General features: G+C 54.5%; 1 protein-coding gene across 2 annotated transcripts; it reads right to left on the minus strand.

The window, feature by feature from the left end:
- Positions 1-224: 224 nt before the first annotated feature.
- On the minus strand, positions 225-25,242 carry crym (crystallin, mu). 2 transcript variants are annotated; one of them, XM_052022572.1, is made up of 8 exons: positions 24,524-25,242; positions 15,853-16,000; positions 15,129-15,191; positions 12,788-12,844; positions 9,418-9,601; positions 8,871-8,992; positions 6,831-6,915; positions 225-1,257 (listed from the first exon to the last, which is right to left on the minus strand). In XM_052022572.1, exons 1-8 carry the CDS (start codon positions 25,039-25,041, stop codon positions 1,181-1,183), a joined length of 1,254 nt encoding a protein of 417 aa, XP_051878532.1. In that variant the 5' UTR covers positions 25,042-25,242; the 3' UTR covers positions 225-1,180. The 2 variants fall into 2 exon arrangements, with proteins under 2 accessions (XP_051878532.1, XP_051878531.1); XM_052022571.1 differs by having other exon boundaries at positions 12,743-12,844; positions 24,524-25,237.
- Positions 25,243-26,004: the final 762 nt, after the last annotated feature.

Consider the following 26,004-nt stretch of genomic DNA (forward strand, 5'->3'; position numbering starts at 1 on the left):
TTGGTCGGGGCTTCTGGTCAGAAGTCCAAGAAGGTGACGATGTGCTACACAGATTGTATTTCTGCAAACTCAGTGTGCTGCAGAGTCATCACCAGCACAAGGAGGGAATCCTCCCCTCATCCCTCCGGTGTCCGGCACAGCTGGGCCACTGACAGTCAGTGCCAGGTGGCCACAGTGACATAAACCCTCCCTGCGATTGAGAAAGAAGAGCGCCGGCAAACACAACAAGTTAAGGCTTTTTATTTCTGAATCATCCAGGCCCTGCGTCTAATCATGATTACAGTTGGATATCCATTTGGATGGGAGGGCAGCAGGTAGAGTCCCTGCCCCAGAGACCCAGGTTCGATCCTGACGTTGGCCGCTGTCTGTGTGGAGTTTGCACGCTCTCCCTGTGACCCCGTGGGTTTCCCCCGGGTGCTCCGGTTCCCTCCCACATCCCAAAGACGTGCCGGGTCAGTGGGTTAATTGGCCGCTGTAAATTGCCCCCCCCCCCCCCCCCTCAGTGTGTGGGTGAGGGGTGGAGTTGATGTGAATGTGAGGAGAATAACATGGGTTAGTGTTGGATAGGTGTAAATGGGTGTTCGATGGGTAGTGTGGACTCGATGGGCCTGTTTCTGTGCTCTCTCTCTCTCTCTGTGACTCTACATTTGGAAGTCTAAGGTGCGGCAGCACAGCTGTGACTCTTCAGTGAGCCAGTAGAGACTGGATAACCCGAATGGCCTCCTCCCTGCTGATGGTAGCAAATGTTGGTAACAGTTGTGCTGAGGTTCAACAACAGACACTGGGCAAAGAGTCGACGAAACACTGAATTCTCACAGGACTCGACTGGGAAGATGAGGGTGGTGTTTCTCCTGGCCAGGGTGTATAGAACCAAGGAACACAAAACGGGTCAAACATATGAGACAAAGGTGAATCATGAATCCCTGGATCTCTCTGTTCAAGGGGGCAGTGGAGGATCAGTGAGTACTTTCGTTTGATTTTTTTCTTGTGTTATTAGGGGAAGTGAGGCATGGATCAGTGATACTGAGGTTAAAGATCGAATGTTGGGGTGGGGACAAGTGGACGTCTCTTGATCTCGTGGGAAGATAATCAAAGATCACCTAACGTGTGTGTGATTTCACAGACTGGATTAAACTCTCTCTGTATGGTTTCCCTGCTTTCCTCCTCCGGCAGTCTCCCGTCACGGACTGGATTTGTTTTCAGCTTCCCAGCGGTCAAAGACCAACTTCGCAGTCACTGTGTCTTCAATGGCTATTCCTGCAGGGAATGAACAGTGGACAGGCAGCTCAGGGCACAGCCTCCTATGAGAATGTGTATAAGGTATAATGAAAGGTTAGGAGAGTAAAAGATTGTGAGCCCTGGAAAGAGAATTTAAGGGTACATCACTACGGCTGTAATAGACTGCTTGAAATAGCCGTGCTTCGCTTTATAGTGCCTTGCTTCAGAGATTTTGCTTTCTTCAGCTAGCTTTCTTCAGCCTTGAGATATGATTATACAGTAAAATCAGTTGTTGTCTCAGCAAGTCTGCAGACCTGACTCTTGCTCCACTAAACTGACCCTGAGCCCACCATGAGAAACCTTATGTATACAAAGATAACCGGTGCAACAAGATGGCCTGAAAAGATTAAGGAACCATAGCTTTTGTAGAAATAGTAACTTTTTAAAGTAAATTCCTTTGTAACCAATCACGATGTAGAAAATAAGCACCATGCTGCCTGACTAATGCATGATCATTCCCTGTATGGTCATTGTTTGCACCTCTGAAAATGTATGTAGATCAGTGTATCTCAGAGACCACCCAGTCCGGGACGTAGGTGCCTGCCTTGGTGCTCTCTCCTCGGATCAAGTAATAAAGAGATTGAACGAGAACAGTGGCCTTTTGAGTCTTCTCTCCAACCGAATTCGACAATTTTGGCGAGCCAGCCAGGAGTCTTGGGCTTTGTACCCTGGAGAGTCTTTATCTCCTTAGGTCCTGGGTTACTTCCCGGGGGAGTTTGAAGGTTTCCCTTTTTATCATGAGACCTAGTACGGCAAGCGATGGGGTCAAAAAAATTCTCCCTGCTAGGTCGGTTTTCCTCAACTCCCTGTTCCTCTGATTCTGAGTAGGTGGGAAGTTGGGACGGAAATTGGGGATACAATGGGGAAACAGCCGCGCCCCGTTGGGGTAAGGGAGGGGCGGAGGCAATTACCTCTTCTATATCGGTGTCTTCCCCACTCTCAAAAAGTAGTTGAAGTCCAGACATGTCCAAAGGCGCCATTCGTTTATCTTTGCATTAATTCCTTTTTTATCATACAATTCACACAAGGCTTTAAGGACAAAATATGGACGGGGTCTACCCTGGTCATCTGTAATCGGGATATCCCTCCTTTTGGCATTTACTTCCCAAGAGGTCTGTTTAGATTTCTCATTCAATTTCTCTGCCACCCCTTTCCATTTAGTAATGGGATCCTTCCAATTTTGCAAACAATTTGTTTTCCAAACCTCTGTTTCAGCACGCGTACATTTTTCTAAATCCCAAGTCCCCCCCCCCCCCCCCCCCCCCCATGGCCAATGATAGTCCCCCAATTTCTTGTTCAATCGTGCACTAGGTTGACGAAAACTCTTTTCTAGATCTGGATTTTCTTTACACAATTTTCCCAATGTTTTAACATCCCCTTTGTCTAAAGTTTGACCCATTTTGTCACTCTACTCTGGCATCCACTTCAGGCCCTGACCTTCGCGTGGGGGATTTCCCCTCTTAACGACCGGTCTGAGGCAGGATGCTGTTTCGGTGACTCTTATCTCCTCCCTCCTTTCTCTTCCCCGAGCGCTCACAATCTCTTACCTTCAACTCGTATGGAATGATCTGTCCGGATTGCACACACAAACATTTTTCACTGTATCTGACAATAAAAACCAATTCCAATAACAGGCAGATGAAAAACACGATGATGCTGGAGGGACTCAGCAGGCCAGGCAGCATCCGTGGAGAAAAGCAGGTGGTCAACGTTTCGGGTCAGGACCCTTCTTCAGGACTGAAGATAGGAAAAGGGGAAGCCCAATATATAGGAGGGAAAAGCAGAGCAGTGATAGGTGGACAAAAGAGGGGAGGTGGGGTGGGCACAGGGTGGTGATAGGTAGATGCAGGTAAGAGATGGTGATGGGCAGGTGCGGGGGAGGAGGGGGGAGCAGATCCACTGGGGGATGGGTCAAAGGTATAGAGAGAGGGAATAAGAGGTAGAAAAAAAGACACGAGGAGAGGAGAAGCAGCATTGGGGGGGGGCGGGGGGAGGTGTGGGGGTTACCTAAAGTGGGAGAATTCAATGATCACGCCGTTAGGCTGCAAGGTTCCAAGACGGAAAATGAGGGGCTGTTCCTCCAGTTTGCGCTTGGAATTCTCCTGGCAGTGGAGGAGGCCGAGGGCTGACATCAGTGATAGTGTGGGAGGGGGAGTGGAAGTGACCGGCAACGGGGAGATGCAGATCACGGTTACGGACAGAGCGCAGGTGTCTGCGGAACGCTCACCAAGTCTGCGTTTGGTCTCCCCAATGTAGAGGAGGCCACACTTGGAGCACCGAATGCAGTTGATGATATTAAACGATAACAGGCACAACACATCATCTGCTGGAGGAACTCAGCGGGTCGAGCAGCATCTGTGGGAGGAAAGGAATTGTTGACGTCGACAATTCCTCCCCCCCACGGACGCTGCTCGACCCACTGAGTTCCTCCAGCCGATTGTGTGTTGCTCCAAATCCAGCATGTGCCGTCCCTCGTCTCTCCAATACCAGGTATTTTCCTGAAGTTCTCCCAGGGGTGGATTACACTCTGACTCAGGCAGTGAACTCCCTGTTCCATAGAACCATAGAACAGTACAGCACAATACAGGCCCTTCGGCCCACCATGTTGTGCCGACCTTCAAACCACACCTAAGACTATCTAACCCCTTCCTCCCACATATCCCTCTATCTTAAATTCCTCCATATGCTTATCTAACAATCTCTTGAACTTGTCCAATGTATCAGCCTCCATCACCACCCCAGGTAGCGCATTCCATGCACCAACCACTCTCTGGGTGAAAAACCTCCCTCTGATATCTCCCTTGAACTTCCCACCCATTACTTTAAAGCCATGCCCTCTTGTATTGAGCATTGGTGCCCTGGGAAAGAGGCGCTGGCTGTCCACTCTATCTATTCCTCTTAATGTCTTGTATACCTCTATCATGTGTCCCCTCATCCTCCTCCTCTCCAATGAGAACAGCCCTAGCTCCTTTAGTCTCTCCTCATAATCCATACTCTCTAAACCAGGCAGCATCCTGGTAAATCTCCTCTGCACCCTCTCCAACGCCCCCACATCCTTCCTATAATGAGGTGACCAGAACTGGACACAGTACTCCAAGTGTGGTCTAACCAGAGTTTTGTAAAGCTGCATCATCACTTCGCGGCTCTTAAACTCGATCCCCCGACTTATGAAAGCTAACATCCCATAAGCTGTCTTAACTACCCTGTCCACCTGTGAGGCAACTTTCAGTGATCTGTGGATATGAACCCCCAGATCCCCCTGCTCCTCCACACTGCCCAGAATCCTGCCATTTACCTTGTACTCCGCCTTGGAGTTTGTCCTTCCAGTGTACTACCTTCACACTTCTCTGGCTTGAACTCCATCTGCCACTTATCAGCCCAGCTCTGCATCCTATCAATATCCCTCTGCAAGCTTCAACAGCCCTCCACACTATCCACAACACCACCGATCTTTGTGTCATCTGCAAACTTGCTAACCCAGCCTTCCACCCCCTCATCTAAGTCGTTAATAAATATCACAAAAAGTAGAGGTCCCAGAACCGATCCTTGCGGGACACCACTAGTCACTGCCCTCCAATCCGAATGCACTCCCTCCACCACAACCCTCTGCTTTCTACAGGGAAGCCAATTTTGAATCCACACAGCCAAGCTTCCCCGGATCCCTTGGCCTCTGACCTTCTGAAGAAGCCTACCATGCAAAACCTTCTCAAACGCCTTACTAAAATCCAAGTAGACCACATCCGCTGCACTACCCTCATCAATCTTCCTGGTCACCTCCTCAAAGAACCCCATCAGGCTTGTGAGGCAGGATCTTCCCTTCAGAAAGCCATGCTGGCTGTCCCTAATCAGTCCATGTTTTTCCAAATGCTCATAGATCCTATCTCTCAGAATTCTTTCCAACAGCTTACCCACCACAGACATAAGGCTCACGGGTCTGTAATTCCCTGGACTATCCTTACTACCTGTTTTGAATAAGGGGACAACATTCACCACCCTCCAATCCTCCGGTACCATCCCCAAGGACAACGAGGACTCAAAGATCCTAACCAACGGTTCAGCAATCTCCTCCCTCACCTCATGAAGCAGCCTGGGGAATATTCCGTCAGGCCCCGGGGACTTATCTGTCCTAATATTTTCTAACAACTCCAACACATCCTCTCTCTTAATATCTACATACTCTAGAACATTACCCTCACCTACACTGATCTCAGCGTCATCAAGACCCCTCTCCTTGGTGAATACTGAAGAGAAGTATTCATTGAGAACCTCACCCACTTCCACAGCTTCCAGGCACATCCTCCCACCTTTGTCTTTAATCGGACCTACCTTTACTCTAGCCATCCTTCTGCTCTTCACGTACGAGAAAAAAGCCTTGGGATTCTCCTTAACCCTACTCGCCAAAACCTTTTCATGTCCCCTTCTCGCTCTCCTCAGCCCTTTCTTAAGTTCCACACCATCCCCACCTCCAGACTCCCACTGAGAATTCAGAAGTTGGAGGTGCAAAGGGTTCCCAAAGATGAGACTGTTCTCTCTCTCTCTCTCGTCTGGTTCACGATTCCTGTAAGGTTAACTTGCAGGTTGAGTCAGTAGTAAGGAAGGCAAATGCATTGTTTGCGTTCATTTCAAGAGGACTAGAATACAAAAGCAGGGATGTACTGCTGAGGCTTTGAGGCATTGGGCAGACCACATTTAGAATATTGTGAGCAGTTTTGGGCCCTGTGTCTAAGGAAATGTGCCGGCCCTGGAGAGGGTCCAGAGGAGGTTCACAAGAACGATCCCGAGAATGAAAGGGTTAATGTACGAGGAGCATTTGCTGTCTCTGGGCCTGTACTCGATGGAGTTCAGAAGGATGGGGTGGGGGGATCTCATTGAAACCTGCCGGATACTGAAAGGCCTGGATAGAGTGGATGTGGAGAGGATGTTTCCATCAGTGGGAGAGTCCAGGATCCGAGGGCACAGCCTCAGAAATAAAGGGACGTCCCTTTAGAACTGAGAAGAGGAGGAATTTCTTCAGCCAGAGGGTGGTGAACCTGTGGAACTCGTTGCCACGGATGGCTGTGGAGGCCAAGGCACTGGGTGTGTTTAAGACAGATTGACGGGTACTTGATTGGTGAGGGGGGGTGGTTAAGGGTCACAGGGACAAAGCAGGAGAATGGGGTTAGAATAACACCAGCCATGATTGAATGGCAGAGCAGACTCGATGGGCTGAATGGCCTAATTCTGCTTTTATATCTCATGGTCTTATGCTAATAACAATCTGCCAGAGGAACTCAGCGGCTTGAACAGCATCTGTGGGGTGGGAAGGGGGGGGATTATCGACATTTCCCTACTTTCCCCCCACATTTGCCACCCGACCTACTGGGTTTCTCCAGCGGATTGTCTGTTGCTCCAGATTCCAGCATCGGCAGACTCTGGCCTCTCCTCAAACCGCAAATCCTGCAACTAAATGAAGCCCGTCCCAAATGTCCTGTACCCCTGCCAACTGGAACCAGTTTGGGAGCCGTGTGTACAACAACCACCCGGCAGCAGACAAACTGCCTCCTTGTTCTTACCCAGTGATTTGAAAACTGTAGTCCTGTCACACAGGGCTGGCTTGTTCCCCACAATCACTTCGCCCAGCTCCGCAAAGATCTCAGCCTGCAAGAGGAAGGGACGAGAGGATTTAATCAGCACTGCTCATTCACAATTAGCACTTGTTCCAGCTTCTATCAGACGGGCAGTTACATTAAATTACCATCAATGAGGGACAGTTCAACGACACAACCAGGGCTCTGCTTTAGGACAAGCCTGGGAAGAGAAATTTGCTTTTCAATTTTATTTGTCCTCAATTTTCTGCCTTGATAGTTTTACCGCCTTCATCTCTGCCAGGATCTATGCTCAGTGACTGCTCTCCTTGCAAGAACTTCCAGAATGTTCACGTTCAACCATGATGTGCGCCAACATCTGTTGTCTCCTGCACAGAACCAGGCTGGCAATCAGGAGCAGAAGTATGGACCGATCTACCTGTCCAGGCTCATTACCGAGCTGCCTTTGAATGTGATAGAGGTATATATAGGCAGATGGAGTTCAACCCCGAAAAGTGTGAAGTGATACACTTCAGGAGATTGAATTTGAAGGCAGAATACAAGGTTAATGGCATTAGCAGTGTGGAGGAACAGAGGGATCTTGGGGTCCACGTCCATAGATCCCTTGAGGTTGCCACACAGGTTGATAGGGTTGTTAAGAAGGCGTATGGTCTGTTGGCCTTCATTAGTCGGGGTATTGAGTTCAAGAGCCGTGAGGTGATGTTGCAGCTCGATAAAACTCTGGTTAGACCACACCTGGGGTATTATGTTCAGTTCTGGTCGCCTCATTATAGGAAGGATGTGGAAGCTTTAGAGAGGGTGCAGAGGAGATTTACCAGGATGCTGCCTGGATTGGAGAGCAATGTCTTATGAGGATATGTTGAGTTAGCTCGGGCTTTTCTCTTTGGAGAGGAGGATGAAAGGTGACTTGATAGAGGTGTACAAGATGATAAGAGGCATAGATCGAGTGGACAGTCAGAGACTTTTTCCAAGGGTGACAATGGCTAACATGAGGGGACATAATTTTAAGGTGATTGGAGGAAGGTATAAGGGTCATGTTAGGGGTAAGTTTTTTTACACAGAGAGTGGTGGGTGTGTGGAATGCACTGCCGGCAGAGGTTGTGGGGGCAGATACATTAGGGACATTTAAGAGACTCTTAGATAGGCACATGGATGATAGAGAAATGGGGGGCTATGTGGAAGGGAAGGGTTAGGTAGATCTTAGAGCAGGATAAAATGTCGGCATGACATTGTGGGCCGAAGGGCCTGTACTGTGCTGTAATGTTCTATGTTCTACATAAGATTATGAGAGGCACAGAAAGGGTAAATAATATTTTTCCCATAGTAGGGCTATCAAAAACGGGAGGGCAGAGGTTTGAGGTGAGGGAGAGGAGTTTTAAAAAGGATCTGAGGGGGAAATTTTCCACAGAGAGCGGGTGATATCTGGAGCTCACTGCCAGAGGTGGTGGATGGAATCAGATACACTCACCATTCACGAGAATATTGCCGGGACTCGAGGGCCTGAGTTATAGGGAGAGGTTGGGCAGGCTGGGACTTTATTCTGTGGAGTGCAGGAGATGGAAGGGTGACCTTATGGAGGTGTATAAAATCACGAGGGGCATAGATAGGGTGAATGCACACAGTCTTTTCCCCCCAGGGTTGGGGAATCAAAAACTAGAGGGCATAAGGTTTAAGGTGAGAGGGGAAAGATTTAAAAGAGACCTGAAGGGCAACTTCTTCACACAGAGGGTGGTGAGTATGTGGAATGAGCTGCCAGAGGAAGTGGTTGAGGCAGGTACATTAACAACATTTAAAAGATACTTGGACAGGTCCATGGATAGGAAAGGTTTAGAGGGATATGGGCCAGATACGGGCAAATGGGACTAGTTTATATGGGGATCTTGGTCGGCACGGACAAGTTGGGCCGAAGCGCCTGTTTCTGTGCTGCATGACTCAGCAGCAGGGTGTTGCTGTGGGATCTGATGGGGAGACCTCCCACGGGCTCTGGGCCAGAGGACGGTGCCCTACCCCCGACAGGATGACGTCTCCGGACTCGCAGACAGCGGCCTCCCTACTATCCACGTACAGCACGGCGTTCCTCATCAGCGTGTCGTCCAGCTCCCGCCACTCGGGTCGACAGGCCCCGACTGCTACAGGGGCAGAGATGGAGACAGCTTCAGCTGGGGTCCTGCAGGACATCGACCCAGGTCACCGCCTCCCCTCCCCACAGCAGAGGGACACAGTGTGTGTGGATATATATATCCATCCCCACACACACAGAGTCAGCACAGATACAGACGTGCGCACACACACACACACACACACACACACACACACACAGAGCACTGAGGGAGGACCCCCACCCTGTGCAGCTGAGTGTGTGTGTGTGTGGTGGGGGATGGAGGGGACAGTCCCCATGCGATGGGATAATTGCCACGTTAATGCAAGGGGATAGGGTTAAACTTCAAAAAAAGCATCCCCTGAACATTTCACACCCTCTCCACACGGACTCTGGACGAAGCCGGAACCTGTGTCCGAAGTGATGTAGTCTCGGTGCCTCCAGCCCGTTCCCTACCATTGATGTGGGCTCCGGGTTTGACCCACTCCCCGAACAGCACGGGCTCGGTAGCCATGGTCACTGTGATCACCACATCGGCGCCACTGACCGCTTCCTGTGCCGTCCCACACACCTGCACGGCACCCGTCACTTTCTGGGCAAACCTCTCCGCCCGCTCGCGAGTCCGGCTCCACACCCTCACCTGTGGGAATCCAACGCCAGAAGTTAGTTTAATAACCCAGACCTGGAATCGGTTCGGGGGCTGCAGCAACGTACAACGGCATGGAAGTGGGCAAGCTGGCCAACTGGATACAAAACCAGCTTGATGGTAGGGTGTAGTGGAGGGTTGTTTCCCAGAATGGAGACCTGTGACCCGTGATGTGACCTGTGACCAGCAGCGCGACCTGTGATCAGCAGCGTGCCGCAGGGATTGGTGATGAGTCCACTGTTGTTTGTCAACTACATTAACGGTTTGGATGAGATTGTAGCTGGCAGGGTTAGTGAGTCTGCGGATGACACCAACGGTGGTGGACAGTCTGAGGTTACAACAGGACCTAAATCAACTGGGCCAGGGGCCAAGGAACGGCAGATGGAGTTTAACCCGGATAAACGTTTTTGGTCAGGCAAACCAGGGCAGGACTTACACAATAAACAGTAAGGCCCTGGGAAGTGTTGCAGAACAGAGGGACACAGGGGTGCAGGTACATAGTTCCCTGAAAGTGGCGACACAGGTAGACAGGGTGGTGAAGGCGGCATTGACACGCTGGCCTTCATCGATCAGGACAGTGAATACAGGAGTCGGGACGTTGTGTTACAGCTGTACATTTGGAGCACTGCGTACGGCTCTGGTTGTCCTGCTATAGGAAGGATGTCCTTAAACTGGAGAGGGTGTGGAAAAGATTCACGAGGATGTTACCAGGACTGGAGGGTTCGAGTTATAAGGAGAGGCTGGGACTGTTTTCTCTGGAGTGAAGGAGGCTGAGGGGTGACCTTATGGAGGTTTATAAAATCACGAGGGGCACAGATAAGGTGAATGATCACAGTCTTTTCCCCAGGGTAGGGGAGTCTAAGACTAGAGGACGCTGGTTTATGGTGAGAGGGGAAAGATTTAAAAGGGATCTGAGGGGCAAGTTTTTCACACAGAGGGTGGTGAGTAAATGCAACGAGCTGCCAGAGGAAGCAGTAGAGGCAGGTACCATTACAACATTGACAAGACATTCAAACAGGCACATGGATAGGAAAGGCTTAGAGGGACATGGGCCAAACGCAGACAAACTGGACTAGATCAGGTATACAACATGGTCGGCATGGACAAGATGGGCCGAAAGGCCTGTTTCCGTGCTGTGTGGCTCTGTGACTCGAGGTGGGTGTCCCTCAGTTTGGGGGACATTGCAGTGGGGGAACTGTTGTGGTCTGTGCCCAACGACTCACAGTGACGAGGGGGAGACTGTGAGTCTGGTAAAGGGATCTACCCGACCCCATTCCCAGCAGATCCAGGCGATCCTTCACCTCCCTGGGACCACAGACATCGCGCTACTGACAGCGCCAAGCTCCCTCCGCATGGCCCCTCAGAGAAGCACCCTCAGCACGGCCCCCCTGGGGGGACATCCCTCAGCACGGCCCCCCTGACACCCTGCCCTACAGAAGTGTCCCACTGCTACCACAGCACTAGTCACATTGAATCGTTAACCCCTTCACCTCCTGCGAGCTGATGTACAAACCACTCCTGGTATAAACTGGTCAGTCTGTGTTCATAGTTCCCCTCCCACTGCCCCCGGTGTGTCTGCTGTCACTTCCTGCACTTGCTAATCTCAGGACCCTGACTTCTGTGTTAATTGGACATGGTCGACAATTCAACCTGCGAGACCGTCAGGTTACTGATGGCCCCGGTTTCTGGGTGAACCGAGCAGCTGTCCGCACTGTGAAGCGTTGGCAGTTCAAGGGGCTGGGGCTCACGTGTGTCGTAGACAGTGAGAATGCCATTCCTCTCTGAGGTGTTGTGTGGTGCGTTTAGCGGGAGCTGCGTTGCGTGTGTGTTTTGTGGGTGTTTAGTTAGCGTTATTTTGCTGTAGTTATGTAGATGCTTAGTTTGTTTTCATCTCTTTCTGTATCAGTTGTAGTGTATTGACACTGGTTGTCCTTTTGTAGTACTTTTAGTTAATAAATGTTTATTAAAAAAAACACCTCCCGATCCAAAGGGACTGCTTATCCGTGAGGGAAATGTCTGAATATACTGACCGTGAGCATGGATGAAATCACGGTGGATGAAATCTGCATGTACACATTTTTCCCTGCACATATCTTGCAACGATTTAATTTTATAAAAAGAAACAAAAGTCAACAACACTGCAGATGCTGGAAATCTGAAACAAAAACAGAAACTGCTAGGAACACACAGCAGGTCAGGCAGTGTCTGTGGAGAGAAAGTCAGTCAGTGTTTCAGTTCGAAGACCCATCATCAGAACCAAGAAAGGGAAATTTTCAATTTTACCTTATATTAATCATACATATAGATTATGCACATATTATCATACACATATATTAACCTTGCATGCAGATTAGACAGATGTGTATACATTTTAGTAATGATGAATATACACTTTTTCTTTATAGCTAATTAGTGTGATCTGGAATGCATTGTAAACAGAAACATTGCCCACCAGTCTCTCTCTCTCTCTCACACACTCACACACACACACGATCAAAGATAAGATTTCTTTATTAGTCACTCGTACATCGAAACACACAGTGAAATGCATCTTTTGCATCGAGTGTTCTGGGGACAGCCCGCAAGTGTCGCCACGCTTCCGGCGCCAACATAGCATGCCCACAACTTCCTAACCCGTACGTCTTTGGAATGTGGGAGGAAACCAGAGCACCAGGAGGAAACCCACGCAGACACGGGGAGAACGTACAAACTCCTTACAGATAGCAGCCGGGATTGAACCCGGGTCGCTGGCGCTGTAATAGTGTTACGCTAACTGCTACACTCACCTCCCCCCTTCCATCGAGTAGAAGATACAAAAGTCTGAGAACATGTACCACCAGGCTCAAGGACAGCTTCTATTGAACAGACCTCTTGTACAATAAAGATTTGCTCTTAATCTCTCAGTCTACCTTGTCTTGGCCCTTGCACCTTATTGTCTGCCTACACTACACTTTCTCTGTAACTGTGACACTATATTCTGCATTCTGTTATTGTTTTCCCTTTGTACTACCTCAGAGTACTTGAGTATGGAATGATCTGTCTGGGTGACATGCAAAGTTCTTGTACTGTATCTCAGTAATATGACAATAATAAACCAATTACACACACACACACACACAGACACTCCAAACATACCTGCTTAAACGGAAAGATTTGAGTGAAGAGCTGGTAGTGACTCACAGCCTGAGCGCCGGCTCCCAGAATACACAACACGTCCAGACACCGAGGCTTCAGATACTGCCCAGACGGACAAAGGGAGTTAGAGGAACAGTCCCCATCCAACCAAACAGCTCCTGTGTTACTGGGGGAGGCGAGGAAGGGGGTGGGCAGGGTGTGTGGCACTGACGACTGTGGCAGACCTTCCAGTTGTGTGAATGAGGCCCCCTGTGGAGTGATGGTCACCCAGACAAGTGCAGCCGCCATTTTGCACACAGCAAGATCCCACAAACCCGTGTACTGGGAGTCTTCCCCCTCGCTTTGAGCTGTGACGTGGGGTAGTCAGCGCCCACTGAAACAGCAGACCAGACATCAGCTTGAGGAGCCACTTGGAGGAGGGCTCATTGGACATCGTCACACCAGCCTCACACCAAGCTAACTCGGTGGAAGGAGCTGGAGGGTGGTAGCGGAGGGTTGTCACTCACACTGGAGGCCTGTGACCAGCGGTGTGACCTGTGACCAGCAGTGTGACCTGTGACCAGCGGGGTGCTACAGGGATCAGTGCTGGGTCCCCTGTGTTTGTCATCTGCATTAACGATATGGATGAGATTGTAGTTGGCAGGGTTAGTGAGTCTGCGGATGACACCAACGGTGGTGGTGTGGTGGACAGTCTGAGGTTACAACAGGACCTGGATCAACTGGGCCAGGGGCCAAGGAACGGCAGATGGAGTTTAACCCGGACACGTGTGAGGTGATGCACTTCGGGAAGTTAAACCAGGGCAGGACTTACACAGTGAACGGCAGGGCCCTGGGGAGTGTTGTAGAACAGAGAGACCCAGTGGTACAGGTATACGGTTCCTAAAAGTGGTGATACCCAGGGTGGTGAAGGCGGCGTTCGGCACGCTAGCCTTCATCGGTCAGGGCAGTGAGTACAGGAGTTGGGACATCATGTTACAACCATACAGGTCGTTGGTGAGACCACACCGTGTGCAGTTCTGGTCGCCCAGCTACAGGAAGGATGTCGTTAAGCTGGAAAGGGTTCAGCAAAGATTCATGAGGATGTTACCGGGACTGGAGGGCTTGAGTTATAAGGAGCAGCTGGATGGGCTGGGACTGTTTTCCTTGGAGCGAAGGAGGCTGAGGGGTGACCTTATGGAGGTTTATAAAATCATGAGGGGTGTAGATAAGGTGGATGATCACAGTCTTTTCCCCAGGGTAGGGGAGTCTAAAACTAGAGGACAGAGATTTAAGGCGAGAGGGGAAAGATTTAAAAGGGACCTGAGGGGCAACTTTTTCCATACAGAGGGTGGTGGGTTTATGGAAAGAGCTGCCAGAGGAAGTGGTAGAGACGGGAATAATTACAATGTTTAAAAGACATTTGGACGGGAAAGGATAGGGGCCAAACACTGGCAAATGGGACTAGCTTGGATAGACAACTTGGTCAGCACGGACGAGTTGGGCCAAAGGGCCTGTTTCCCTGCTCTGACTCCGTGACCCTGACCTTCCTACTGAGTCTATTTTCAGGGCCGACAGTTCTTTAATTGGGTTGATGATGTCAGTGGGCTCCAGGCTCTTCCCAGTCGTGGTAAGTTTTTTTTACACAGAGGGTGGTGGGTGCGTGGAACACACTGCCGGCAGAGGTTGTGGGAGCAGATACATTAGGGACATTTAAGAGACTCCTAGATAGGCACATGAATGATAGAGAAATGGGGGGCTATGTGGGAGGGAAGGGTTAGATAGATCTTAGAGCAGGATAAAATATCAACACAACATTGTGGGCCGAAGGCCCTGTACAGTGCTGTAGTGTTCTATGTTCCACTGGCTCAGTGGAGGCACGTCTGCTCACGGAGTACACAGGAGTTACACAGAGTTCAGTGAGATGACAAGGAGGCCATGGAGAGATTTGTCAGCCACACCGCAAAGTTATAACAGCAACACACAAAGTGCTGGGGGAACTCGGAGGGTGATCAGCATCTGTGGAAGGCGATGGACAGTCGACGTTTTGGGTCGAGACCCTTCACCTGATGCAGAGCTGTCCACCTCCCTCCATAGATGCTGCCCGACCCGCTGAGTTCCTCCAGCATATTTGTGTCTTCCTCCAGATTTCGACCCTCTTGTGTCTCCTGAGAACTTATAAGCCCCAGATGACGTGCAAGGTGCAGACTTGAATGTGACTCTTTAGTCAAAGCCCCGACATTCCCTGGGTGTGGGGACAGGAACGGCCTGGTGACCGGGGAGGGTGTGCGGTGGGGGAATGGACCCAGTGCACGGCATCACCGGGGAGTGGGCGCAGGAACCGAGTCATCCTCACTGCCAGAACAGTCGCCTCCACCCTCCCCGCCCAGCGCCATCAGCCGCTCCCTACCTTGGTTGCTATGGCAGACACAGCAGCCGTTCGCTGGTCAGTGATCATAACTCCATCCATCACCTGAGGAGCAAAGGAGCCAGCTGGGATAGAATGTAGACACCACTGCCCCCACCACGTCCCTTCACCTGAAAGCCCCTCGTCTGACATCCCACCAATCCCAATCTGTCGCACGCTCTTGGTTTGTTTCACACTCACGGTGAGTGTAAGGTCTCTCTGCAACCCACCTCCTCCCAGGACAGAAGACGGTGGTAGATCAGGGAGGGGGACTGACCGTATCTCGCTTGGAGGGTGGGAGTCGGGAGATGTGCGGTACCTGCAGCACCTCAGGTGTGGCAATGGTCAGTCACTGGGTGACAGCGATCCACAAAGTGCCAGAGAGTAGTCACTGGCCTGTGGGGAACGGGGGATGTGATGTGGAAGGGAGGAGTCGCACTACACAGATACAGGGAGGAGAATACACCACAGTCGCACAACGTGACGGATACAGGGAGAGGAATACACAACGGTCACACAACGTGACAGGTACAGGGAGGAGAATACACAACAGTCGCACTCGACTCAACAGGTACCAGGAGGGAATAAAAGACAACAGTCTCCCAGTGATTCCACAGGCACAAGGACGAAGTGTCCGCAGGAGTCACCCGCTGACCTGACAAAGGGAAGGAATGGGCTTCACACAACAGATCTGACAGATACTCAGGAATACTCAATGGTTACACACTGCCTTCAAGATGCCGTTGCTCGGATCAAACAGCAGCACGGTTGAAAGATGGGATGAGTTGGTGGAGTCGGTCGCTTGGTAAAATCGGATTATTTTTGTCGCCAAGGCGTCATCCTGAGCACTGTAGGCCGGCATCACTCCTAGGAAGCTGAGCAGAGTTTACCCGTGAGGTCACAGCTGGAAACAAGGTGAGTTTTTACACTGACCGATGGGTTTAGACACGGCAGAACTGCAGCTGTGCTGAACAGAGTGTGTGGAGTGGGAGGGGTAAGGGCTCAGGGGAGGGGTAAAGAGCAGGAAACACCTCCACATTGTCAAAACCTGAAAGCACGTACCACCAGGCTCAAGGACAGCTTCCATCCCGCTGTTATAAGACTATTGAACGGTTCCCTAGTACGATGAGATGGATTCTTGACCTTACAATCTACATTGTCTGTCTGCGCTGCACTTTCTCTGTAACTGTAACACCTTATAAGATTTCTTTATTAGTCACATGTACATCGAAACACACAGTGAAATGCATCTTTTGCGTAGTGTGTTCTGGGGGCAGCCCACAAGTGTCGCCACGCTTCCGGTACCAACATAACATGCCCACAGCTCCTAACCTGTACGTCTTTGGAATATGGGAGGAAACCAGAGCACCCGGAGAAAACCCACGCAGACACGGGGAGAACGTACAAACTCCTTACAGACAGAGGCCAGAATTGAACATGGGTCGCTGGCACTGTAATAGCGTCACGCTAACCACTGCACTACTGTGCCTGCCGAATTCTGCATTCTGTCATTGTTTTCCCTCAATGTACTGATGTGATGAAATGATTTGCATGCAAAACTAAGTTTTTCACTGTACCTCGGTACTTGTGACAATAGTAAACCAATTTACCAATTTACAATAAAACTATCTGCAGCTTTGTTGCGGGGAGGAGTTGGTGGTTTGTGGGTGACGGACCCAGAGCTCTGGAGACCTCACCTCCCTCAGCTCTGTGGGGAGAGGGGGGGCTGCGGAGGCTGTAATTGTGGTGTGGGGGCAGTGAGGAGGGGGAACGAGCCATGCACTGGGTGGAACAATAAGGATGGGGTACTGATGGGGCCCGAGCCAGGTCTGGGGCACTGAGGTGGGTATTGGGGGCGGGGGGGGGGGGGGGGGGTGGAAGGGAGGAGGGAATAGAGTCACAGAGTTCTGCAGCACAGGAAGGGTCCCTTTTCCTGGCTTAATCACAGCATACTTGACCCAGGGGCAGTGGGACGAGGGAGAGGCTGAGCATCACCAGTTGAGCATCGTTTCCCTGCAATCACAGCGGGATCTTACATGCAGGATGTGCTGGCCAGTCCCATGACTGCTCCCTACTCAAGGCCACGGGTCCTGCAGAGGGCTGACGCCAATTTTACATTGAGGTGCTTTTAGAAGAATTACGTAGTTATTGTGCACCACTGCTCACGAGTCTCCCCACTTTCCCCCAACTTACTAAGCTGTACATTAGCTTAACCCCAACCCAGGGCAGTAACAGAAGGAGCAAGGACAAAGGGGATTGAACTCCAATCCTCAAACACTCACAGTATAAAGGCTCAGGAAGTCGTACAGCACAGAAACAGGCCCTTCGGCCCACCATGTCAATGCCTTCCTTTTTTCTCCAGCTACACCAATCTCATTTGCCTGCATTAGGACTGTATCGTTCCACACCTTGTCTATTGAAGTGTCTGTCTAAACGTCTCTTAAACATAGTTAGGGTATCTGATTCCCCCACCTCCTCTGGCACAGTAGTGTAGCGGTTAGCGTAACGCTATTACAGCGCCAGCGACCCAGGTCCAATTCCTGCCGCTGTCTGTAAGGAGTTTGTACGTTCTCCCTGTGTCTGCGTGGGTTTCCTCCGGGTGCTCCGGTTTCCTCCCACATTCCAAAGACGTACGGGTTAGGAAGTTGTGGGCATGCTATGTTGGCGCCGGAAGCGTGGCGACACTTGCGGGCTACCCCCAGAACACTCTATACAAAAGATGCATTTCACTGTGTGTTTCGATGTACATGTGACTAATAAAGATATCTCATCTCATCTTATCTCTGGCAGCAAGTCCCGGATCTCAACCACTCTCTGTGTCAAAAACACACTCAGGTCCCTTTTAAAGGGAGACACTGTAGCGGCCCGGACCCGCAGGGCTCGAACCGCCATCAGTGGCCGTGGGCGCATGCGCAGGAGCGCGATGCAAACTAACTGCGACGCGGACTAACCGCGGGGCGGGCCTTCTGGCGGGGACCGCACGAAGAGGCTCTCGGTTACTTTGGCGAGCACACACGCTTTGTTTCAGTCAGTAAAGTGTGCTCCAGTCCAGCCTCCACGTCTCTGCATTTTCTTTCCTGCCACGCGCTGCGTTCAGCTACATTTAGTGACCCCGACACTCCCAGATGACATCTGGAACCCGCGACATGAATCCCAACGACTCGCACAAGCAGTCTCGCTCAAGCTCCCGACTTTCTGGGCTGCTCAGCCCCATGTTTGGTTCGAGCAGGCTGAGGCCCAGTTCAGCATCAGAGGCATTACAGCCAATGCCACGCGGTCTTACTACGTGGTCAGCGCACTCGACTAGGACATGACAGCGCGGATCATCGACTTCCTGCACCATCCGCCTACGGAGGAGAGGTACATTAAAATCAAGGCACTCCTCCTCCGCACTTTCGGACTCTCCCACCGTGAACGAGCCGCGCAGCTCCTGCACATGGACGGCCTAGGCGACCGTAAGCCATCCGAGCTGATGGACGACATGCTGACGCTCATGGATGGCCATAAACCCTGCCTCCTTTTCGAGCAGCTGTTCCTTGAGCAACTGCCAGAGGACATTCACCGCCTCCTCGTGGGTGAAGATTTCAGCGACCCGCGCAGCCTCGCGGCCAGGGCGGATATTTTGTGGCAGAGTAAGCAGCAGGGAGCAGCAGGAACCCTAACCATGACCGCGCAGCCTAAGGCCAAGACCCCACAACTGAAACCGCCGAGACCCACGGGGAACAAAGACGAGGGTTCAGACCAATAGTGTTTTTACCATCAGAGGTGGGGGCCAAACGCGTGCCGCTGCCGTCCACCGTGTGCCTTCCCGGGAAATGCCGGGGCCAGCTGTCGCTAGTGGCTTTGACAGCTGGCCGTCGCAACAGCCTCCTGTTCCTCTGGGACTGACACTCCAGGCAACGTTTCCTGGTGGACACCGGGGCCGAGATCAGTGTCCTTCCCCCCTCAAACATGGACACCCGTACCGTGGCCCCAGGCCCCGACCTCACCGCCGCAAACGGGATCACCATCCGGACGTACGGCTTGCGTACCATCCCGCTGCGTTTCGGCCCCAGCTGTTTTACCTGGACCTTCATGGTAGCAGCGGTGTCACAGCCATTACTAGGGGCAGATTTCCTACGGGCCAACCGCCTTCTGGTTGACCTGAAAGACCAGCATTTGGTCCACGCTGAGACTTTCCAAACCTTCCAGCTTGGGGAAGCCCAGTTCCCGGCCCTTCGCCTGGACTCCGTCACGTTCTCGGGTGACGAGTTCGCCAGGGTGCTGGCGGGTTTCCCCTCCATCATCACCCCACAGTTCTCCACTACCGCCCCCAAGCACGGCGTACAGCACCACGTTCCCACACAAGGACCACCGCTGCACGCCTGGGCCCGTAGGCTGCCACCCGACAAGCTTCGCCTCGCCAAGGAGGAGTTCTGGAAAATGGAGAAGATGGGGATCATCCGCCGCTCAGACAGTCCTTGGGCATCGCCGCTGCACATGGTGCCCAAGTCCGCAGGAGGTTGGAGGCCCTGCGGGGACTACAGGAAACTTAACAACGCCACAACTGCCGACAGATACCCGGTGCCCCACATCCAGGACTTCACAGCCAACCTCCATGAGGCGGCCATCTTTTCAAAAATCGATCTGGTCCGAGGTTATCATCAGATCCCCGTGCACCCCGACGATGTGCCCAAGACAGCCCTCATCACCCATTCTGGGCTGTTCGAATTCCTAAGGATGCCCTTCGGCCTCAAGAATGCCGCTCAGACTTTCCAGAGGCTAATGGACTTGGTTAGGCGAGGCCTAGATTTCGTTTTTATCTACCTAGACGACATCCTGGTGGCCAGCAAGTCACACAAGGAGCTTGTGGCACATCTGCGCCAGCTCTGCCAGCGCCTGAGTGACCACGGACTGGCAATCAACCCGGTGAAGTGCCAGTTCGGGCTGCCGGAAATCGACTTCTTGGGCCACCGGGTCAACCAGCATGGAGCTGCCCTTCTTCCGGACAAAGTTCAGGCCATCCGCCAGTTTCCCAAACCCAGCACGGTCAAGGGCCTGCAAGAGTTCGTGGGGATGGTGAATTTCTACCACCGGTTCGTGCCTGCGGTGGTGCGCATCATGAGACCCCTGTTCGGTCTGATGGCCGGCAAGGCCAAGGAGGTGGAATGGGACGCAGAGTCCATGGAGGCCTTCGAGCAGACCAAAGAGGCGTTGGTGAAAGCGGCCCTCCTAGTACACCCAAGAGTCGATGTACCCACGGCGCTCACAGTCGACGCTTCCGACACGGCGGTCGGCGGAGTCCTGGAGCAGCTCATCGAGGGCCAGTGGCGACCGCTCGCCTTTTTCAGCCGACTCCTGCGACCGCCGGAGGTGAAGTACAGCGCTTTCGACAGGGAGTTGCTAGCGCTCTACCTGGCCATCCGGCACTTCCGGTATTTCCTTGAAGGACGGGATTTCACCGCGCATACGGACCACAAACCCCTCACCTTCGCCCTCGCAAAGGTATCGGACCCATGGTCGGCTCGGCAGCAGAGGCACCTCTCGTTTATCTCGGAGTTTACCACCGACATCCGCCACATCGCGGGGAAGAACAACGTGGTCGCCGACACGCTGTCTTGCCCCACATCCACTCACTGACCACCTCAGCCCCAGGGGTCGACTACATGGTGCTGTCGCAGGCACAACAAGCAGACACCGAGATCCCGGCCTATTGCACCGCCGTTTCGGGACTCCGGCTGGAGGACGTCTCCATTGGCCCTACAGTGGTTCGGCTCCTGTGCGACACGTCGACTGGCAGACCTCGGCCCATGGTACCAACAGCATGGAGGTGGTGCGTATTCGACACGTTACACGGCCTGGCCCACCCGTCCACCCAGGCATCCATCAAATTGGTCTCAGACAAATTCGTCTGGCATGGCCTGCGCAAGCAGGTTGGACACTGGGCCAGGACCTGTGTACACTGCCAGACCGCTAAAGTCCAGCGGCACGTGAAGGCTCCCCTCCAACAGTTCCAACCGACGCTCGGCCACGGTCAACAGGTTCACCAGATGGCCGGAAGCCGTGCCGCTACCGGACACATCCACGGAGTCCTGCACCAGGACACTCATCGCAAACTGGATCGCCAGGTTCGGACTTCCAGCAGACATCACCTCCGACAGAGGAGCACAGTTCACGTCAGGGTTGTGGACAGCACTGCCACAGCTCCTGGGCACCCATTTACACCACACCACGGCGTCCCACCCACAGGCCAACGGTTTGGTCAAGCGTTTCCACAGGCACCTCAAATCAGCCCTGATGGCGTGCCTCAGAGGGCCCAACTGGGCAGATGAACTTCCCTGGGTTCTACTGGGCATCCGCACAGCCCCCAAGGAGGACCTGGGCACCTCCTCGGCGGAGTTGGTTTACGGCCCCAGGCGAATCCGTGCCGGAGGCCCAAGGTCCAGCAGGGACTCCAGCGGAAGTGCTGAGAAGCTGCGGGACAAGGTGGGGAGCTTGGCACCGGTTCCAACCTCCAGACATGGCACTACACTGACTTTTGTTCCTAGGGATCTCAGGGACTGTGAGTATGTTTTCAGTCGCAGGGGCACGCACAAGTCTCCTCTGCACAGGCCGTACTAAGGACCCTTCAAGGTGATCCGGCACAATGGATCTACATGTGTCGTGGAGGTGGGGGGCCGCCAAGAGACCTTCACAGTGGACTGCCTCAAACCAGTGCACTTGGACATCGGACAGCCCGTGAAGGTGCCCTCACCGCGCCGGCGGGGCAGGTCACCCGAGGTGGACACACAGACTGGGGATCCCACGCCCCCGATGGGCGATTCTGGGGGGGGGGGGGGGGGGGTGTAGCGGCCCGGACCCGCAGGACTCGAACCGCCATCGGCAGCTGCGGGCGCATGTGCGGGAGCGCGACACGAACTAACCGCGGGGTGGGTCTTCCGGCGGGGACCACACATCACATCCACCGGAGAGGCTCTCGGTTACTTTGGCGAGCGCGCGCGCGCTTTGTTTCAGTCAGTAATGTGCGCTCCAGTCCAGCCGTCGGTCTCTGCGTTTTCTTTCCTGCCACGCGCTGCGTTCGGCTACAACACAAGAAATTCTGCAGATGCGGGAATCTGGATCAACACACACACAATGCTGGAGGAACTCAGCAGGTCAGGCAGCATCTATAGAGGGAAAAAAACTGTCAATGTTTCAGGTTGAGACCCTTCATCAGGACTGGAAAGGAAGAGGGGAGAAGCCAGAATAAGAACCACTCCCCCACCCACTTACCTACCTTCCCCCCTCACCTGGAGTCACCTCTCACCTGGACTCACCACTCACCTGCCTGTGTGTGCCCCTCTCCCCCTTATTCTGGCTTCTGCCCTCTTCCTTTCCAGTCCTGATGAAGGGTCTCGGCCGGAAACATTCTCTTTTTATTTCCCTCCATGGACGCTGCCTGACCTGCTGAGTTCCTCCTGTACTGTGTGTGTGTGTTGGTCCCTTTTAAAGTTCCTTCCGCTGACCTTAAACCTACGACCTCTTGTTTTTGATACCCCAACATGAAAAAAGATTCTATCCCCGATCTATGCCACACATTATTATATACACCCCAGGTCAGCCCTCAGCTCTTCACTCCAGGGAAAACCGTCCCAGCCTATCCAATCTGTAACTCCAGTCCAGGCAAGGTCCTGGGGAATCTCCTAGATGGGGTATCAGTGAGGGGGAGGGGGAAGGGACAGAGTCCCAGGTCGGGGGCTGGAGGTTGTGAGGGTTGGTATTGGGGCGTTTGGGGGGAGTTAGGTTGTCAGGGTTGGACGGGGACCTGAGGGTAGAGGAGTAGTGGGGGCAGTGAAGGAGAATAGGAGCAGGGGTGGGGGGAGGTGTGGGGGGGACGGGGAGGAGAGGAGGGGGAGGGGAGGAGAGGGGGAGAGGGAGAGGGGGAGGGGAGAGGGGGAGAGGGGGAGGGAGAGAGGTGGGGGAGGGGGAGGGAGAGAGGGGGAGGGGGAGGGGGAGGGAGAGAGGTGGGAGAGGGGAGGAGGGGGAGAGGGAAGATGGGGAGGGGAAGAGGGGGATATGGGGAGGGGTGGGGGATATGGGGAGGGGGAGGAGGGGAGGGGGAGGGGGGAGGAGGGGAGGGGGAGGGGGGAGGAGGGGAGGGGGAGGGGGGAGGGGGAGGGATGGGGAGTTGGTGGGAGGTGTGGGGGGACGGGGAGGAGAGGAGGGGGAGGGGAGGGGAGGAGAGGAGGGGGAGGGGAGGGGAGGAGAGGAGGGGGAGGGGAGGGGAGGAGAGGAGGGGGAGGGGAGGGGAGGAGAGGAGGGGGAGGGGAGGGGAGGGGAGGAGGGGGAGGGGAGGGGTCGGGGTGCGGGTCCCGGAGGGGGAGGGGTCGGGGTGCGGGTCCCGGGGGGGGGGAGGGGTCGGGGTGCGGGTCCCGGGGGGGGGGGAGGGGTCGGGGTGCGGGTCCCGGGGGGGGGGGAGGGGTCGGGGTGCGGGTCCCGGGGGGGGGGGGGGAGGGGTCGGGGTGCGGGTCCCGGGGGGGGGGGGGAGGGGTCGGGGTGCGGGTCCCGGGGGGGGGGGGGAGGGGTCGGGGTGCGGGTCCCGGGGGAGGGGGGAGGGGTCGGGGTGCGGGTCCCGGGGGGGGGTCGGGGTGCGGGACCCGGGGGGGGGGTCGGGGTGCGGGTCCCGGGGGGGGGGTCGGGGTCGGGGTGCGGGTCCCGCGGGGGGGGTCGGGGTGCTGGTCCCGGGGGGTGGGGGAGGGGTCGGGGTGCGGGTCCCGGGGGGTGGGGGAGGGGTCGGGGTGCGGGTCCCGGGGGGTGGGGGAGGGGTCGGGGTGCGGGTCCCGGGGGGTGGGGGAGGGGTCGGGGTGCGGGTCCCGGGGGGTGGGGGAGGGGTCGGGGTGCGGGTCCCGGGGGGGGGGAGGGGTCGGGGTGCGGGTCCCGGGGGGGGAGGGGTCGGGGTGCGGGTCCCGGGGGGGGGGGAGGGGTCGGGGTGCGGGTCCCGGGGGGGGGGAGGGGTCGGGGTGCGGGTCCCGGGGGGGGGGAGGGGTCGGGGTGCGGGTCCCGGCGGGGGGGGGTCGGGGTGCGGGTCCCGGCGGGGGAGGGGAGGGGTCGGAGTGCGGGACCCGCGGGGGGGAGGGGAGGGGTCGGAGTGCGGGACCCGGGGGGGGGGGTTCGGGGTGCGGGACCCGGGGGGGGGTCGGGGTGCGGGTCCCGCGGGGGGGGGGAGGGGTCGGGGTGCGGGTCCCGGGGGGGGGAGGGGTCGGGGTGCGGGTCCCGGGGGGGGGGAGGGGTCGGGGTGCGGGACCCGGGGGGGGGGTCGGGGTGCGGGTCCCGCGGTGGGGGAGGGGTCGGGGTGCGGGTCCCGGCGGGGGGGGGGGTCGGGGTGCGGGTCCCGGCGGGGGGGGGGGGGTCGGGGTGCCCCAGTCCCGGGCCGTCCTTACCCGCGGTACCGCCGCAGCGGCACCGAGCTCCGCACCGGCTGCTCCACCCCGCCGTCCCCGCTGGAGAAGCGGCCGAGCGCGGCCTCCAGCAGCGGCAGCAGCCCCGGGACCCGCAGCAGCCGCGCCACCTCCTCGGCACCGAGCGAGAGCGGAGCCCCGGACATCCCGCAGCCCAGCCCGGCGGGAAAGCAGGAGGAGGGACTGAGGGAGGGGCAGGAGGGGGAGGGACTGAGGGAGGGGCAGGGTCCGAGGCTGGAGGAAGGTCTGAAGGAGGCGGGGATGGAGGGTCTGAGCGGGAGCGGGGAGGGGAGCCTGAGGGTCTGAGGATGGAGGAGAGTCCAAGGGAGAAGGAGGGAGGGAGGGAGGAGGGTCTGAGGGAGGTCCGAGGGTGCATCCAAGAATGGAGGAGGGTCGAGGAGGTGAGGGTCCAAGGGTGGAGGAGGGTCTAGGGGAGGTGGGGGTCTGGAGGAGGTGAGGGTGTCTGAGACTGGAGGAAGGTCTGAGGGAGGGGAATCCATGGAAGGAATGTCTACATGTGCAGACTTGGAGGTTGGAGGGAGGGAACTGAAGGGTTTCTGAGGAGGCTCTCGAAAGATGAGATGGAGGGTATTGAGGGTGGACGGTCTGAGGGATGAGGTGGGTCTGAGGGAGGAGATCCTGTGGAAGGAGTGGCTGAAGAGGGAGTGTTTGAAGTTGAAGTTCTGAGGGAGGGAGGGTCAATGGAAAGAGGGAGTGAGGGAGATGGAGGGTATTAAGGCTGGAGGCTCTGAGGTATGAGGAAGGTCTGAGGGAAGTGACTGATGGAAGGAGGGGTTGTAGGGAGAGCATCTAGAAAGGGTCTGAGGAGGTGTGAGGGGAGCAGTGTTGCTGGAGGACCTTGCAGGTGACGTTGAGTGAGGAGGCGGCTACTCCTTGATCCACTCCACCTACCATGGGAGATGTCACTCCCTGCCCACAGGCCAGTCGAGCTCTGGACCTTGGTTTATTCATTAGCTCGAAGCTCTGAATCTAACCTGAGGAGAAAATCCTGAGAATTCTGATTAAACATGTTCATTTTCTGACTGAACATGTCTAACTGGATGGATGCCCTCAAGACAGAGTTGGTTCATCTGTAAATCTTTAAAACCCACCAACATAAAAAAGACAAAGACGAAATGTTTGGTGAAAGATCATCAGCCTCAAACATTAACCCTGTTACTCTGTCCGTCTCTGCTGCCTGATCTGTTCTCCAGTACTTGCTATATTTTAAAAATATACATATATACTTTTTTGCAAAGCACAATAAATTTTAGGAATTTGATCTGAAGATATTTATAAATTTATTCAAGCAAGTGGCATCAATATTTATTCCCCATCCTTCATTGATCTTGAGGAGGTGGTGGTGAACTGCTTTTATGGGCCATTGAAGTCTGTGCTGTGAAAGAGGTACAGGAGCCTGAAGACCCACACCTAAGGGTTCAACCACAGCTTCTTCCCCACTG

The sequence above is a fragment of the Pristis pectinata genome, chromosome 8 (assembly GCF_009764475.1).
Source record: "Pristis pectinata isolate sPriPec2 chromosome 8, sPriPec2.1.pri, whole genome shotgun sequence".
Taxonomy (NCBI): domain Eukaryota; kingdom Metazoa; phylum Chordata; class Chondrichthyes; order Rhinopristiformes; family Pristidae; genus Pristis; species Pristis pectinata.